Source organism: Protopterus annectens, chromosome 16.part0 (genome assembly GCF_019279795.1).
Source record: "Protopterus annectens isolate FY-2018-M chromosome 16.part0, PAN1.0, whole genome shotgun sequence".
NCBI classification, from domain to species: domain Eukaryota; kingdom Metazoa; phylum Chordata; order Ceratodontiformes; family Protopteridae; genus Protopterus; species Protopterus annectens.
In genome coordinates this window covers 609636585-609653244 of record NC_056750.1, presented here as the reverse complement: position 1 = coordinate 609653244, position 16660 = coordinate 609636585, and the positions used below count along the sequence as shown (strand labels likewise).

At 38.7% G+C, this 16660-nt stretch overlaps 1 protein-coding gene across 2 annotated transcripts in view; it reads left to right on the top strand.

Moving 5' to 3' along the window:
* Positions 1 to 16660, top strand: part of LOC122790307 (ficolin-2-like) — a 272987-nt gene that overhangs the window by 1852 nt on the left and 254475 nt on the right. For both annotated transcript variants that reach the window (XM_044057825.1, XM_044057824.1), the window contains exon 2: positions 612 to 734. In XM_044057825.1, the coding sequence (XP_043913760.1) occupies positions 612 to 734 (123 nt within the window). The remainder of the gene's footprint in view (positions 1 to 611; positions 735 to 16660) is intronic.

The window sequence follows — 16660 nt, the reverse complement described above, 5'->3', positions numbered from 1 at the left end:
AAATTGTAAATAACTGTGTACTCTAAAGAATAAGGATGCAATAGAAGCAAAATTAGGTTTTGCTTTGACTGATTACATATAGCTTTAGAATCAAGCTTATCTGAATGTCAGTGGTTTGTCTTACAAAAACAATATTACAAGAAGCAGGAAATGGTCTATAAAAGGCCACGAAGGCTGCATCAGACAATTCAGCCTACATCAGAATGGCTGGCCAGGAATAAATAAACTAAAAAATAAACAATAAATGTAAAGTACAAGTCATGGATTGTAAGGTATGGAAAACACTGCAGATAAATATTTTAAATTGCTTGAATCAAATTGTAATTAAGAAAGTGAGCTGTAATGTTGAAATTACTGTGGAAGAAAAAAGGTTGATAATGTAAAATAAAACAACAATAAATAATACATTATAGTTCTGTATGGATACACATGCTGCTAGCTGCAATATAAGATTTACTTGAATGATAAAACCCTTAAATGAAGATAATTATTTTTTCTCATGACAGTAGTAATTAATGTGAGAGGGAGAAAAAGATATGACTGTGAATTACATGAGATGAGTAAGAGTGCTTTAATTCTAATTGGGTGAATGGTCTCTGTTTTTGTTTCAGATGTGAAACTTATTGGTCTCAGTGGTTCAGAGAAGCTTGCTGTCCTTCAGGGATGTCCTGGCATTCCTGGTATTCCTGGAACTGCTGGCATTACTGGTGCTCCTGGTCTTCCTGGAATTCAAGGTACAACTGGCATAATTATTGTGGGGTTCTTCTCTGTTAGTTATTGTTGTTTTTGTATGTCTTCAGTATTTGGGATTGATCAGTATTTGAGCTTCTCAGCTTAGTGTTTCAACAGTAGTTCATTTACAAATCTCACTGAACCAGTAACAACTCCATCCATTTTTGCCTGTTTTCCACAAAGCTTCACATGCTGTGGCTTACCTGGGAAGACACTCCTAGGTGAGTTATTTTTGGCCTGGTTGTGGTGGAGTTACTCTCCCCAGCCCCTTTTACAGTGTCCATGCCTGCAACACACTTGGTCTGCCTTTATCATCTCAGCTCGCCCCCCCCCCCCCCGCAAGCAACTGCAATATTACCAAAGAAAAACATTGCTACAGTCCAGTTTCTCCCTACAGCTATTTAAAGCCAAGAATAGCACTTTTTAATAAGGATAGCACATTTGTTCTGCCTTTATCATCACAGCTTGGGTTCCCCCCTAGCAATTGCAGCATTGCCAAATAAAACCACTGCTATGGTTCAATTTCTCCCTACAGTTATTTCTAGCCAAGAATAACACTTTTTAATAAGGATACCCACCAGAAAAGTCTGCATAGGTGACTAAATGTTTACAATTCTTATTATCAGCAAATTTGGTCCTTTAATAATCATTTTTTAAACATTGTGACTGGATGTTTGCAATTCTTTTTATAGTAAATTTGGTACTTTTACTAGTTAATTTGTAAACATTGTTTCAGATGATGTGCACACCTACAAGAGCTCCCCCCATACCCCAGGCAACTATAGCTTCATCTCTTGACACTAGGTGGCACAACTAACAGTTTACTTGCTGTATCTTGTACCAAATAAATCTGGCTTCCCACTGGAATTCCTAGAAAATTAAGACTTGGTGTGTTTTGTCCCCAAATAAATGTGCCTTCCTTTGTTGATTTACTTACACACCAAGGACATAAAAGTAGTGTTTCTGCAGCTATCTGTTTAGACTCCTACCTTTCTGCCTCTACCTCTTCCTTGTTTTCACTTACCTTACAGCGCCAAGGTTTCCACTTCTCATACTGATTGTTTTTCTTTGCACTCTTTTGTGAAGGGGATCAGCCCTCGCCATTTGTCCTCACTACACTAGGGCTTACTCTGCTACTCTACCCTACCCCATTCCCATCCACTCCTGAATCACCTAGACTTATACAAACATAACCAGTCACCCAACTACCCCAATCAGCAATCACCCTCTCTCCAACAGTCACACCTCAATTAACCAGTGCACTATTTGTAACATTCCTTCCTCCCCTCACACAACTTAATTGCAACTGTTCTTAATCACACTACTCCCACCACACTACACCAACACCCCTCTGTACCTACATCTTCTTTATCACACCATCCAACTAACCTAACATTCCAAAACAAAGAATTCACACCATGCTCTTTCTCTTGCCCACACTCTATACCATATTGCTATCTGCATACTATCTAACATCCTACATTCACCTACAGATGCAACATGTCCATAGCTCCACACTGTTTTATACTAATACCATCCACTCCTCACTCTTGTACCTTGCGATCTCCTCCCAACTCTACAATCACACACCTATTGCATAATTCCAATTCAAATGTGGTTGTCAGCAATACCACTAACCACTTCAGCAAACACCTTCACATATTCTCCAAACTGTCACACAATCATGCATGTATATTAGCACAGATTCTCTGTAGTGGTGATATACACCCCAGTCCCAGGCCACATACTGCCATCATGCCTACCATTCTACCCCCTCCTCACATTAAAACTGCAGACCTTCTCATTTTTAACATGAAGCCTAGAAGCCTAGTTAACAAAATCACAGACTTTCATGCAGTCATTGCACAATATTCACCAGACATTCTTATAGCAACAGAAAGTTGGCTGAAACCCCATATAAGAGACCCAGACTTACTCCCACAAGGTTACTGTGTAGACAGGTTAGACAGGATAAGGAAGAAGGGAGGTGGGGTTGCAATCTTCTATAAAGATAACATAAGCATAGACTACCTACCCATCAATTACCCTAACGATAAGAACTTTGAAGTCCTAGTAACACAGCTCAGAATCACCCCCCCACAAAAAAAATATTACCATAATAGCCACTGACATACCTTCCAACAATACTCCCACTGCCAGTGAGGAACTCATAGCCTGGACAGCTTCATCCTACTCCCACGAAACCATTATCACAGGCAACTTCACCTTCAACTTAGACTGGAACACTTGCACTGGTGATAACCCATTCACCTTCATAAATCTACATGGTTTCTCCCAATCTATCTAGTTTCCTACTCAAACAGATAAACATAGCAAAAGGGAATCTATCTTAGACTGGTCACTTATTAACAGTACCAGCCACAACTATCTCTCTGGATGCCTTCCGAATAATGTAAGGGACCATAGACCTACCTACTTAATCTGTCATCAGCTCAACCCACCCAGAATCATAGTTTACAAAGTCATACAAAATACCAAAAACTTCTCCAATGAAAGATTCTTAGATGTGCTCAATAAATGGAACTGGACACCACTCCATCGTCTCTAACTCAACCAGGCTGTAACATACTTCAATGACAAATTTTTAGGTATTCTAAATAGCTTAGCACCAACTCATACATGTCATGTTAAAAATAAGAGACTGCCCTGGATATGACAAGAAACCATCAGACTTCAAAAACTAAGGGAAAAAAACCTGGTTTCAATACCAGAAAACAAAAGACAATAAAACTCTGTTAGCATACCAGCAGCTCCACAATCAAACAAACAAACAAAAAAAAAACAACTCAAACTAGACAAAAAAACAAACATATTATACATTTATGCAAAACAAATATGAAAACAATCCCAAAAAGTACTGGCAGGCAATTAACTCGCTACTCCACCCAGGTAAAGCCACAACCCCAGAACCAACAACCAATGACCAAAGCATAAGTATTGCCTCACAAATCAACACCTACTTAATAAACACCATCCTCTCCTTAATTACAGGGAACAGTTCCACCCCACTGTCTCTTCTACCTAATGTGGAAACTAACAACAATTCTCTTGACCTCAAAGCTGTCCCAACTAACACCATAAGAACGATGCTGAAAAAAAACTGAAACCTTCTTCCTTAGCAGCTGACCAACTCCCCAGTGAGTACCTCAAGCTTTCAGCTGATGTCATAGCTCTGTCTATCTCCATTCTGGTAAATAGGTCTATAGCAGAACAATATGTCCCCATATTATGGAAAATTTCCTATATCACCCGTCTACATAAAGAAGGAACATCAACAAAATTAAAGAATTACAGACCCATAGCCATCATTTCCCCATGTGTCAAAATTCTAGAAAAATGTGTACATGCTCAATTACTACAATACCTGCTATCTCACAACCTTATCTCTCCCTCCCAGCATGGTTTCAGACTGAATCACAGCATCACCACAGCCCTAATTAATTTCTCTAACACCATCAACCAAGTCAGAAATTTAAACCAGCAAGTAGCATCAATCTTCCTAGACATGTCAAAAGTGTTCGACACTGTCTCCCATCAGAAACTCCTTAGTGCTCTTGCCTCACTAAACCTATCACAGACTTCCCTCTCCTGGTTCCTAAGCTATCTTTCTGACAGACAAGAAGCAGTATGATAGAAATCTGAACTCTCACCACCTCTGCCTGTCTCAGCCAGAGTCCCCCAAGGATCCATACTAGGGTCCCTTTTTTTCATCATCTCTAATGATCTAGCCTCATCAACAACACGTTAAAGTAGTTTAGTATGCAGATGATTCAACTTTAATCTGCTCAGCAGATACCTTACCAGACCCCCAAATAGTAGCCCAACAAGCTTTTAATGATAATGAAACTAATCTAAGTAAATCACAACTAATCCTCAACCCCAAAAAGACACAGTTAATGCTATTTACCAGAAGCAAACAATCACCTACCACTCCGCCTTTCACCATTCTCTCAGCAAGCAACACAGTCATCCAACCAGTTGAGCATACAAAATTCCTTGGCATGACTATCGACAACAAACTCAAATTTGACCAGCACATAGCCATCACAGTTAAGAAAGTTCACGTCAGACTTGGCTCACTGTACAGAAGAAGCAAGCTATTCCTCACTGACAATACCAGACTAGCCATATCCAGAACCTTCCTCCTCTCAACACTCCTTTATGCTTTCCCCTCTTTACCAACTTAAAAAAATCAGACTTAACCAAATTGGAAACTTGCTACAACAAAATAACCCACTTCACAGCCAACCTTTCCCACCAAACCCACCAATGTATTAATCTACATAAATTAAATTGGCTCAAGCTACCGAACCTTCTCCATCTCTACCAACTTAAATTCACACACAATATCATCTTCCATCCCGACAGTTGCCCATCCCTCAAGGAACTTGTTGTTCTCTACTCATGCCCACGAAGTCTAAGATTTGCAGACAGAAACTTTCTCACAGTAAACAAATCTAACAACACTCACAGTGAAGCCCTATTCTCAAATCAAATAGCCAAATTATGGAACTGTCTACCCGACACCCTCCAAAACACACCTGAATCTACCAATTTCAAACAATTACTATTTGAACATCTATCCAAAAACTGGCATTGCTCCTGCACCAAACCTGACTGACAAGATATCTATAACTCTGTCATCACACTGTCCACTCCTTACCTCATTTTCTCCCTCTCCTCTGTGTTATAACTACTCAAAAAAATAAAGGAAATCACATTTGTTCATAACTATTATTTAATATGTACACAGTACTATTTTTATTTTTCTCACATCTTTACTGAAATGCTTGTGTGTTTTTCTTTTTGAACCAGTATCTACTAGAAAATTATATTGAACTGCTTTATAGGTGACGGCTTGGAATCTGTGCTTATATTCTGATCCTGGTGAGAGTAGGAGCAGACATACCTCACAACTGTCCCGAATTACTTGGTTTTTACCGAGTTTTGGGGTCCCAGTAATGGGGTGCCACGATTCCAGAGTGGCACCCCTTCATTTCCGATTTTTTTTAATTAGTTTTTTCACTTTATTTTTATTTTTCGTGCTTTGAGATGACGTCATCGCGTGCGCAATGACGTCAGCTCATCAGGGCTACCAGCCTATCGGAATCGAGATTACGATGTATTTGCAGGTAGTTTGCGAGCAGGAATGATTTTATTTATGTTGAAACGCTTTACGAGCAGTTATGGTGAAACGGCATGGATTTAGCAGTTATGGTCAAATGGCATGGATTTATTTTTTTTATTTAGAAGGCTGGATGAACTGTCTGCAAGGAGTGGTAAGGAGTTATCGCTCGAGTTAATTTAGGAAAGGTTTTGTCACACTGATTGCATTTACTTTCTATTCACTTTGTAGTTAATTGCCTGGGGGAGGAGAAGCCTATCTGTATCTCTACTCATTGCTGTTTGCTGCCTTATTTATTAAATGCAATTTATTTGATGCCTAGTGTTCAGCTCAGTCACCATGGCTTCTGACTTCCTGTAGAATGCAGCTGAAATTGTTTAGATATTATTAGCTGCGTAGGAGGATTCAAGTGTGTGTGTCTGATTCTGTATATAAACAGTGTTTGGCTATATATCAAATTCATAGCTTTTCTTAAGAGAAGTGACTAAAATATCAGCAGTATCAATTAACTTCTCAAAGTGAAATGGTTTAAAAAGAATATTGTAATTTCATTATATTTTATTCATATCAGCATCTTTGATTAACTTGTGTTTTTAATGTTTTAACAATGTAAACACAGCTCTTTTTTGTTGCATTGAAAAACAGTACTTTTAAAGTAACTTCAGACAAAATATTGGAAGCTACCCCTTCTAGTTTAAAATCAACAGTTCTGTTAATTCTAAGCTTTTCCTGCTAGCATTTGGACTTGTATTTTTGTATTAATACTTCAGAGGCATTTTCTGACTTTATATAAATCAGCTCTTTTCCTTTCAAAACCAACAGCAAATGTTATTTTCATATTTTCTCATACTCCTTAACAGCAAACATTTTTTCAAGAAACATTTTTTCCAGTCTTAGAAACTAACCTTTTCTACCACATATTTTCCAAAATGAATTATAAAGCAGCATCATTTTTATCTTGTGTGTATCTTAATATATTAAACAGAGTTTGGATTTTAATTGAGCATTATGCTGGTTTATATTCTCAATTTCTGGCATAGTGAATGTAGTATTGTTTGTTTATTCATTTATTGCTTTTATTGACTGAAAAAGTTCAAATGGGTGGAAAACTCCTTTTTAGCGGAGATCCAGGGAGAAAACTTTCACAAGAGACAGAGAAAATAACATACATACAGAGTGTGATGAATCAATTGAATATACAATAATTGTCCAGGTTTTTTGTGCTAAGAGTTGAGAGCTATGGTGAGAAGTGAGAACTGAATTTGTATTCCCTCATTATTGGCTTTGTCCAGGTTTTTTGTGCTAACAGGTTGAGAGCTATGGTAAGAAATGAGAAATTAATTCACTAAATGATAGCCATTAAGTTTCAGTCTTCCTACTTTTCAGGAAGCTGCTGATTTAGTATAGTGGTATGTTCTGACCCTAGTGCATAGGGTATTGTCCTGGGTTCAAAACTTGCCAGTGAAATGCATGGTGGTAACACAACATTTTATTCTAGCAACTTTACAAAATTATACAAGAAATGTTTAAAATGTGTCCCTGGTGTTTTGACCTTTTGCCCCCCCCCCCAAAAAAAAAAAAATTAAATTGAAAATAAGTGTGAAACGCTGTGCAAGATGCCTATGGCTTACACTACTGTCATTTTATTTATAGTGTGGGTATGGAAGTAAACTTTTATGATGGAAATGTTCTGAATTGGGCAGTTTTGTCATTATTGGTTCATGCGTTTTGTTTCATTGCCTACAGTATAGCCTACTGGAAAAATGTTCAAACAATAAATTTTAAAATGCGCTCTAACAAGTGTGTTGTATAATACAACTTGTATTATACAAGGAATATAATTTAATAGTCAGGAAGGTGTATCAAAGAAAAGAACACATGTATGTTTCTTGTTTTGTGTGCAAAGGGACAATGATTTGAAAACAGCCCAAAGGTAATCTTTATCCACCACTGACCAGATGCATTTTCTTTGGATGTGGTGTGAGTTTCAATGCTGTTTCAATTAATATGAGTTTCAAGGGCAGAGAAGTTTTAATGCCAAGCCTGTTTTCATTGTGAGACATTTTTGCTTTGTTTACCAGATGTCTATTAGTGTTTCTGCATTGTTGTGCTGTAAAATGTAAAAATAAAATCCAAATCATTGTAGAAGTAATGCAGTATGCACACATTAGTGTTTATGGTAAATGGGGTGAAATAGCCAGGTAATGGGACATTGGGATGGCTGCAGAGGGACTCTGGTGCCATATTTTGATTGTCTGTTCCTCAGTTTGCGTTTGAAAGCTGGTACCCCACAATTCCATTGGAGTGGGTGGGGCTATGCAGTTATGTATGCAAACTAGATGCTAATCAGTGTACAGATTTGTACCTATTTTTCATGGGCCTTGCCCAGATTTTTGATGTTTCCAGGTTGAGAGGTATGGGAGCAGAGTGTATTGATTCCTGACTGTTTCTGGCTGGACAGTGAGTGTCTGTGCTTAATGTACCTGATTGGTCTGGTTACTATTTGAGGCATCTACCAGAAAAAGGCTACAAGCCTACAGACCCTTGCATCATCTGGGACAAGATTGCGGATCACCAGACAGGCTGTAGCCTGCTTCTCTTCTTGGAACTGGTGCTAACATTTTGCTTCTGGTGAGACAAGAAGCAAAGGAGTATTGTATCTCAACAGAGTGAAGCTGTGCTGAGACCAGCATAAGTAGTAGCCAGGCTATAGCCATTCATGCGACACCCCTCTTTTCATCATTCTTGACACGCTAATTCTTTGTTTTCAGTAAGTACTGCTTGATTTGTTCTAACTTCAGAATATCTGCCTAAATACTTCATCCTTAAATTTTCAGGGTCTACGTATTAGTTCCCCCACAAGTGTTTGGCAGTGCTCTGTACAGACTCAGGCACCTTGCATAACATTTTTCCTGTAAAAGCACAATTGAAATTTCTCCTGTTTGATTCTCAGCTAGAGCATCTTCTGTGTGGAGACATGCGTGAATTGGCGTACCTTTGTTGAAGGTTGTGCATCAGGGCCGGCAACTCTGTACGTAAAAATCTACTGCCAATCATTAGCGGACCGGAGTTCCACTGTGGCAACCCCTAACCAGGAAAAGCCAAAAGACACAACATCTAGTTGCACACAGGACAGCTAGTTTGCAGTGACAAGCACTGTCCACATAGTTGCAAACCAGTGACTGATTTTTTCACTCCATCAGTCTGATCAATAAAAAAGGTTTGTTGCTATGGATATGAACTTTCTTACTGTCTCTGTTACTGGCTTGGTGGATATGGGAATCCTGAGGCAATTCAGAAATTGCCTTATGTGTACTGGCAACCAGTTAATTCTCAAATAGACTGATATGGTATGTGAGAGATTTATTTACACAATGTCACTGGAGGCAAAGCTCTCATATAAAAGTATTCCTAATGTCAATAAGGTTGTCAGTAGTACACATGCTGCACCCATCACGCACAATTCAAAGCAGGCATACAGACCTACATGTACTGAGGCATGTACATGTAACCTTCCTAAACCACAAAGACCTCCTAGACAAAGTACACATAAGAAATGCCCTCAGCAGCCCCAAACACACCCTTTCAAAACAACACCCACATCAACACATAGAGCTACATCTCATGGAGCCTCTACCTTTAAGCCCATAATGCAAGTTAACACACAATCCAACATTCTAGTCATTGGAGACTCCATTGTGAGACACACTGATGTCCCTCTCAGCAGGCTGAGTAAGGAGAAAGTTATGGTCAGTTGGTTATCCGGGACTAGGATCTGCCACATTATGCATGCACTCTGGTCATTGGACCACAATTACCAATATAACTCAATCATAGTCCATGTGTCAGTAAATGACCTGAGACATACCTCCCTAGACCATATGAAGAGAGACATCGCAGACCTCTCGAAATATGTATCTCAGGATGGTATGAGCCTAGCACTGAGCAGTATTTTACCTTCCCCAAGGATGATGCCACAATATGAACAGAAGATGATTGACTTTAATCACTGGCTTAGTTTCTGGTGTCATTCTAAGGGGTGCAATATTTGTCAGCTTGGAAGAAGATGGTCAACAGACCACACTGCTTTGCCAGAGATGGTCTGCACCTCCCCCCTCTAGGCTTTTGAATATTAGCTAAAACATTGTCTTCCCCCATAGTGCCTTTGTACTTCCGTCATAGCAAATCGAAACCAAGAAAATCTAAAGGTATTACTGCTCAGTGCTAGGAGCCAAAACAAAATACTCCACTCCCTGGAAACTCTCTTTACCCAAGAGAATGCTGATGTCTCTGCGGTCTGTGGTTTAAAGCGCGGAGAGCATACCAACAGTGCAAGGTTATAATGCCTTCCAAACATTTAGACCAGCTACTTCACAGGCAGAGACTAAAGTTGGAGGTGTCTCTATTTACATCAAAAATAAATATACTTCAAGGCTGGTCAAACAGGACAATTCACTTGAGCTGCTCCATGTTCAAATCACCATAGGTAAAATCCAGTACCACTTCCTTGCAAGCTACAGGTACCCCTCCATGACCAAGGAAATCCATACCATGTATTTAAACTTAATAGAAACACTAACCATCTGACCCAATACCATATTCATGGGTGACTTTAATTACTCCACTATTAACTGAGAATCCTATATGACATCAAATGCACATGCACAGAGATTCCTGGATTCTGTAAACACAAACGACCTGGACCAGATAGTCAGTACACCAACCAGGGGTGCAACCACACTGGATCTAGTCCTCACTAATATGGGAGAGTGCTGCACACCCCCTACTGTAATGCCTTCCCTGGTAAGGTCAGACCACAAAATGTTCTCCTCTGAAGTAAAAATAAAACCTGGACCCCCCCAGCTCAGCTGGGAATATTCAGGAATTATTCCAAGGCTAACCTCCTGCTAGTAAGTGAGAACCTGGCAAAATTTCAAGCCCCTATAAACCATGAGAACACTGCTGCCTATGCAGAACTGTTCACAGAAACCCTGTACAAGCATGTTAATAGCTGCATGGAGGCAGCTGTACCCAACAGGAAGAAGTACAGAACTAACCTAAAAAACAAGCCACCATAGTGGAATCACACAATCAATTGAATGTATAACAGGAGGAAGATAATCATGTCAAAAATTAGGAGGTGCAGCACCCAGAAGGATAAAAGCACTCTTATCAAACTAAACAAACAACTCAGAGGGCAAATAAAGTCCAACAAAGCCAAATTTGAGGTAAGTTTGGCCTCCCAGGCCAAGGACAACCACAAAGCATTATTTAGTTATGTCCGCAGCTCAAAGGCAATACACAATTGTTTGCAGAACACATTGTAAATGGAGCCACCTATACTGAGCCAGAAGACATAGCAAACCTGCTGACTGATAAATTCAACTACAGCTTTACCCCTCCTCCCCAACCTTCCCTCAGGAAATATCATCAAATATAACTCCCCCTACTATCACTAGGGAACAGGTCCTTAATGCTCTCTCTATGACTAAGAACATGTCATCAATGGGCCCAGACAATATCATAGGATGTCTTCTAAATAGCATGAAACATGACCTATCAGGGCGTCTAGAATTACTATTTAACTGAAGCCTCCAAACAGGCTTTTTGCCTCATGAATGGAGAAAGGCAACAGTCATCCCTCTGCACAAAGGTGGGCCATCTACAGACCCTGGAAACTACAGACCTGTAAGTCTCACTAGTCTTATATGTAAAGCCATGGAAGGAATTATCATGGAGATGATCAACAGAGATATAGTAAAACCTCCAGACACTGAACCCAACCCAGTTTGGTTTCATCAAGGGCAGATCATGACTACTCAACCTGATCGACTTCTTTGAGAAGGTCACCAAAGCAATGGATGAGGGCAAAATCATTCACAGTGCCTACCTTGACCTGGCTAAGGCATTTGACAAAATACCCCATTCGGGCATTGTTGACAAACTCAAGAGGTTAGGTACCTACCTGTATGTCACCTGGTAGGTAGCCAACTGGCTCACAGACAGGACCCAGAAAGTTAGAATTGGGGAGTCCACCTCTACAAAGAGGCCAGACATAAGTGGAATCCCTCTGGGATCAGTTCTTGGACCGCTCCTTTTTGGCATTTACTTCTCAGTTTGCAGATGATTGCAAATTAGGAGCTGTCATTGAATCTCACACTGGCACAAATGTTTTCCAGGAGGGGCTGATACAGACAAATAACTGGTGTCGGTGCCATGAACTAAAACTAAATGCCAAGAAATACATAATAGTATCCTTTGGGAAGTCATCCATCCCTGTTAAGTATCATATTGACAACACACCCCTTAGAGTTGACCCAGTAGTCAGGGACTTAGGGACACACACAGTAATCTAGCCTTTGATCATCACATGGCTACAGTGTTGAGGAAATCATTCTATGTTGTGCAACTTATAAACAAAGGTATGGCATCTGAGTAGAAGAAGTCATTGTTCCACTGTATTCGGCATTCATCAGACCTATCATTGAGTACAATGTACCCTACCACAACAACTGGAATGTCCATAGAGGTTCCTCACTAAAAGAATACAGGGCATAAGTAATATGTCCTGTGCAGACCACCTCAAGGCTCTATCCCTGTATTCTGTCTCCTACAGGCTTTTGAGTGGAGATCTATGGCTGGCATACAGGGCATTGTCAGACCCCACTCTGATGAACCTCCTGCATATCCACAAAACAAACAGTAGCAGAATTACTCATTCCAAAGACTTAAACCTTGCCTGTGATATAAATAGGACCTTCTGGAGAGATAGATATGTATCCCAGTGACTACCCTGTCTGTGGAGCAGGCTCCCCATCCATGTGAAGCAGAGTTGCTCCCTAACCCAATTCAAGTGCAATTTGGACAATTGGATGGGAAACCATAAATTCATCCCTGGTTTGGCACCTATGTCTCTAATGCAAACAAGTAACCTGTAAATGGTTCACCTCCCAGGCCCATGCTTACACTTATCAATGGTATCAGAACTTGTCAGAGATTTGGGATGCATGGCTAGGCTTTTAAAAGGCCCTTGTGGTCATTAGACTAGTAAACACATATGAACCTATGTATACTATTGCACTATCTAATTATTGTATTTTGCTTATATTTCTGTGGCGCTTTTCTCCCTAGGCCACCACTGAAAATAGGCTTCTGGCCCAGTTGAACTTTCCCGGTTAACAAATGTAAATAAATATATATGTTCACACATGCTCAAAACATCACTGTCATGAACTTCCATTATGCACTGCTTTACAGTGGTGCAACAACAACTGAGTGCACAGAGTACAACATGAAATGGGCGGTCTGGATTCTGTTTGTTTAGTTTTATCTAAAACTATATAGGTACATACCAAAGGTCTTTTCTATCACCACAGTCAAAGCCACTCCCACCCTCAGTGTTTGGTACCATAAGGGTAATATGCAACATCTGAGAAAAAGGTAATCAGTCCACGAAATCAGAAAATACAAAAATGTTTGCAAGTAAAATAGACCATGCACACCAAACCTAAGTAAAACAAAAGAGGTGCTGATTAGCTTAAATGAATCAAACATCTATGTCCTAATGCCTCATTTGTGTTTACTTCATCTATTCCCTTGCTTTAAATTCTACCCCTTCATTTAGTATGAGCATTGCTTATCTAAAGATGCCTAGTCAGAATATACTATATCTATTCTAATATAATAGCTTGTCCCTGTATTCTGTGCTTGCAGTTTTACGTAATTCGTTCTACTTCAGTTTCTGCTGCTGGTGCTGCTGTTTTTTATGTCATAATTAATAATTGTGTGATATGCCACATAAATAAATGAAAATCTTGTTTTAATATTCTTGGGCCATTCTCTGCACTGACGTACATAACTGGAGTGTTTAACTTTATTTGGCCTGGTTCCTGACAGCATCAATAACATCAACACAGTCGATGGCTGGGCTGAGAATCTGCCCTTAAAGAAGAGTGAGAGGGTAAAGGAATGCTGATGGGGGGGGGGGGTGAGATTCCTCCTCCTCTGGAGAGGTCATGTATTGAGGAAAGTAAGATTAACTCACAGTAAGACTTGGACAATAACTGAGTTATTTCTTATGGACTTAAGAGAGAAAGCATGGACAAGCCAGTCTTTTGAGGTTTGGTTTAAGCCAGGTATGTCTTTAAAGACACTGGAATGCCAGTGTGACTGCTAAAGTAGAAACAATATTTAGGAGTGGTAAATAACCTTCTACCATCTTTCTACAACTTGGGACTGGGTGAAATTAGCACTGGAAATGATGCCTCATACTAGACTGGAAAATGACTTCACATGTTGTTAACACAGTGGTTCCACAGAATTCATTGTCAGGAATAATGCAAATGAAAAAAAAGAATACTTGCTCTTGGGTAATATAAATTAGTTTGTATGTAGATTTTCCTTTAAGAATAAAGTAATAGAATTAATGCAATTAATACTTTAGTGGCATCATTATCAAAACTGCTGAAAGTAACTTACCCAAGTCCAGGTGTATCACTATAAATGAAGAGGGATAAATCAAATGTGAAATTACGTAGTACCTGTGCTTTGTTATAAATCACACAGAATGTGCTTTGGCATTGAAAAAAAAGAAGAAACTATCTTGGAGTTGGATTAAAACAAATATCAGAATGACATAAAAATGAATGTTAAGTAATTCAGTTTCAAAATTGTGTGTATTTATAACATTATCGATAATATACAATTAAATGCAATTGCGTTTGTTATCTAGTTGAAAATAAAAAGAATTATGTAAGTGTAAATTATAATGGAGCCAGCCATGGATGCCATGTTTTTTTTTTTTTTAAACATTTTGTTGACCGGGAATGTCCGACTAGGTTCCACAGAGCCTGTTTTCAGCGGAGGCCCGGGGAGAAATGCTCCAGATGCATGTCTTTGGAATGTGGGAGGAAACCGGAGTACCCGGAGGAAACCCACGCAAACACAGGGAGAACATGCAAATGCCACACAGAAGGCACCCCAGCCGAGAATCAAACCGGAGAACCTCTTGCTGTGAGGCAACAATGTTAACCACTGCACCACTGTGCTGCCTAGTTCAGTTATTTTTGTAAAATTCCCCAACCACTGATTTTTTTTTTATATTTCAGTACAAGGTAAGGATTTGCCACTGACACTGCTGCAAAGGAGATTTTAGCATATGTATGTTTAACTTTCTAAATGTGTCAGGGAATCTTCATTGTTGATTGAAAAAAAATAAATTTTCTCTTGCTTTGTTATAGAAGTTGAAAAGGTTGTGTGTGTTCTTATTTCTTTTGTATTGATATATCTTTCTGAGAAAAAATGGCGACAGTCTTTAGTTCACTAAATTGAGGCTGCCCTGATTAACTCTTCCTTTCTTCATGTGGAAATGGGTAAAACAGTGTTCTGTGTTTCTGAAAGGGTTCATTAGAGGCATTTAGATGTTTTCAGTGTATTAACCCATCTCACCAGTTACTCTGCATAAGACAGTTAAGTTACTGTTCTGCAGTAGTCTATAGTCTTTTGGGATGTTATGGCAGAGGGAAAGCTTATTTAAAATGGACAGGCTGCTTCAGATAACTGGATATCATTATTTATGCCTTCAGCTGTATAACTTAGCTTAGCAGAATATCTAAATATTTACCTTCTGCTTTTGCTATAACTTTTTAATATCATTAAACAGCTTTATTTATTTTAGTACATCTGTTGAGTAACAAGGCACTATTACTTTATTAGGGCAGATAGGAACACCCTTTAGCTGTTTCCTTGCAACAGAATGTATAAGCTGTCTTTTTAAAGTCTGAAATTCTATGTCTTGGTTTACCTTGCCTGACTGATGGATTTCCTTGCTTTTTGTTCTCTCCCACAGTTTAATGAAGATACGTTTTTAAATTAAAGCTTGAGTCAGATATGTTTGAAGAAATTGTATGTTACCTTTCTTTTCTAAGTAACTCTTATATTATTTATTCTTGCTCTGTTTTTTGAATAGTCAGGATTTGAACCTAGCTGAAAAAAAAAACTTTTCTCTACTTTTAAAAACTTTAAGTTGTTTTATTGAGTGGTTTTAGGGTGAACATTAATTTTATTCTCTAGAAAAAAGTGTTTTGTCTTTAATGTCTTCATGTCTATTTTGTCATTTTTAATGTCATCTTTTAAAATAAATCTGTATGTTGAAAATTGTGCTTAGGCATTTAAAATAATTTTTCACAAATCAGATTAGGTTGAGACATTCTTTCTAATAAATGTTTTGGCTTACAGTGCTTTGAACATTAGTGCTGCATTATGAAAGTAACTATGCTGAGTTCCTGGAGTAGTGATGCAGTAAAAAGGAGTCAGGATAATAACATTTTAAATTATCTTGAAGTATAGATATTAAAAGGAAGTTCCATTTATGTCTGAATAGTTCTACTCATTGGCTCCCTTTTAAATTTTAGTCTTCTATTACAGATGTTTTGTGGAAAAAGCAGCTTTTAAAATGATAAGAAGCTGCAGTCTGAAAAAAGATGGAAACAAATCAGTGTCACTCTATATTTTTATAGAATATGCTGTGCACTTATAAAGCAGCCTCCAGGATTAAGGAGTAGGTTCTAAATGCTGATGAGACTTCATGAACAGATTGAATGGATCAACAAAGTTTAGTGATACAACACGTGTTAAAACTGAGCTAGATGGTTAGTTAAACCAGATCATTGCATTTAGAATTAGGGAAGTAAGCAGACCTGGTATATCAAGCAGTCATTTCAGTCATTCAAAGTTTAATAATGGAACAAGTATTAAACTGAGGCAGATGGTTGGTTAAACCAG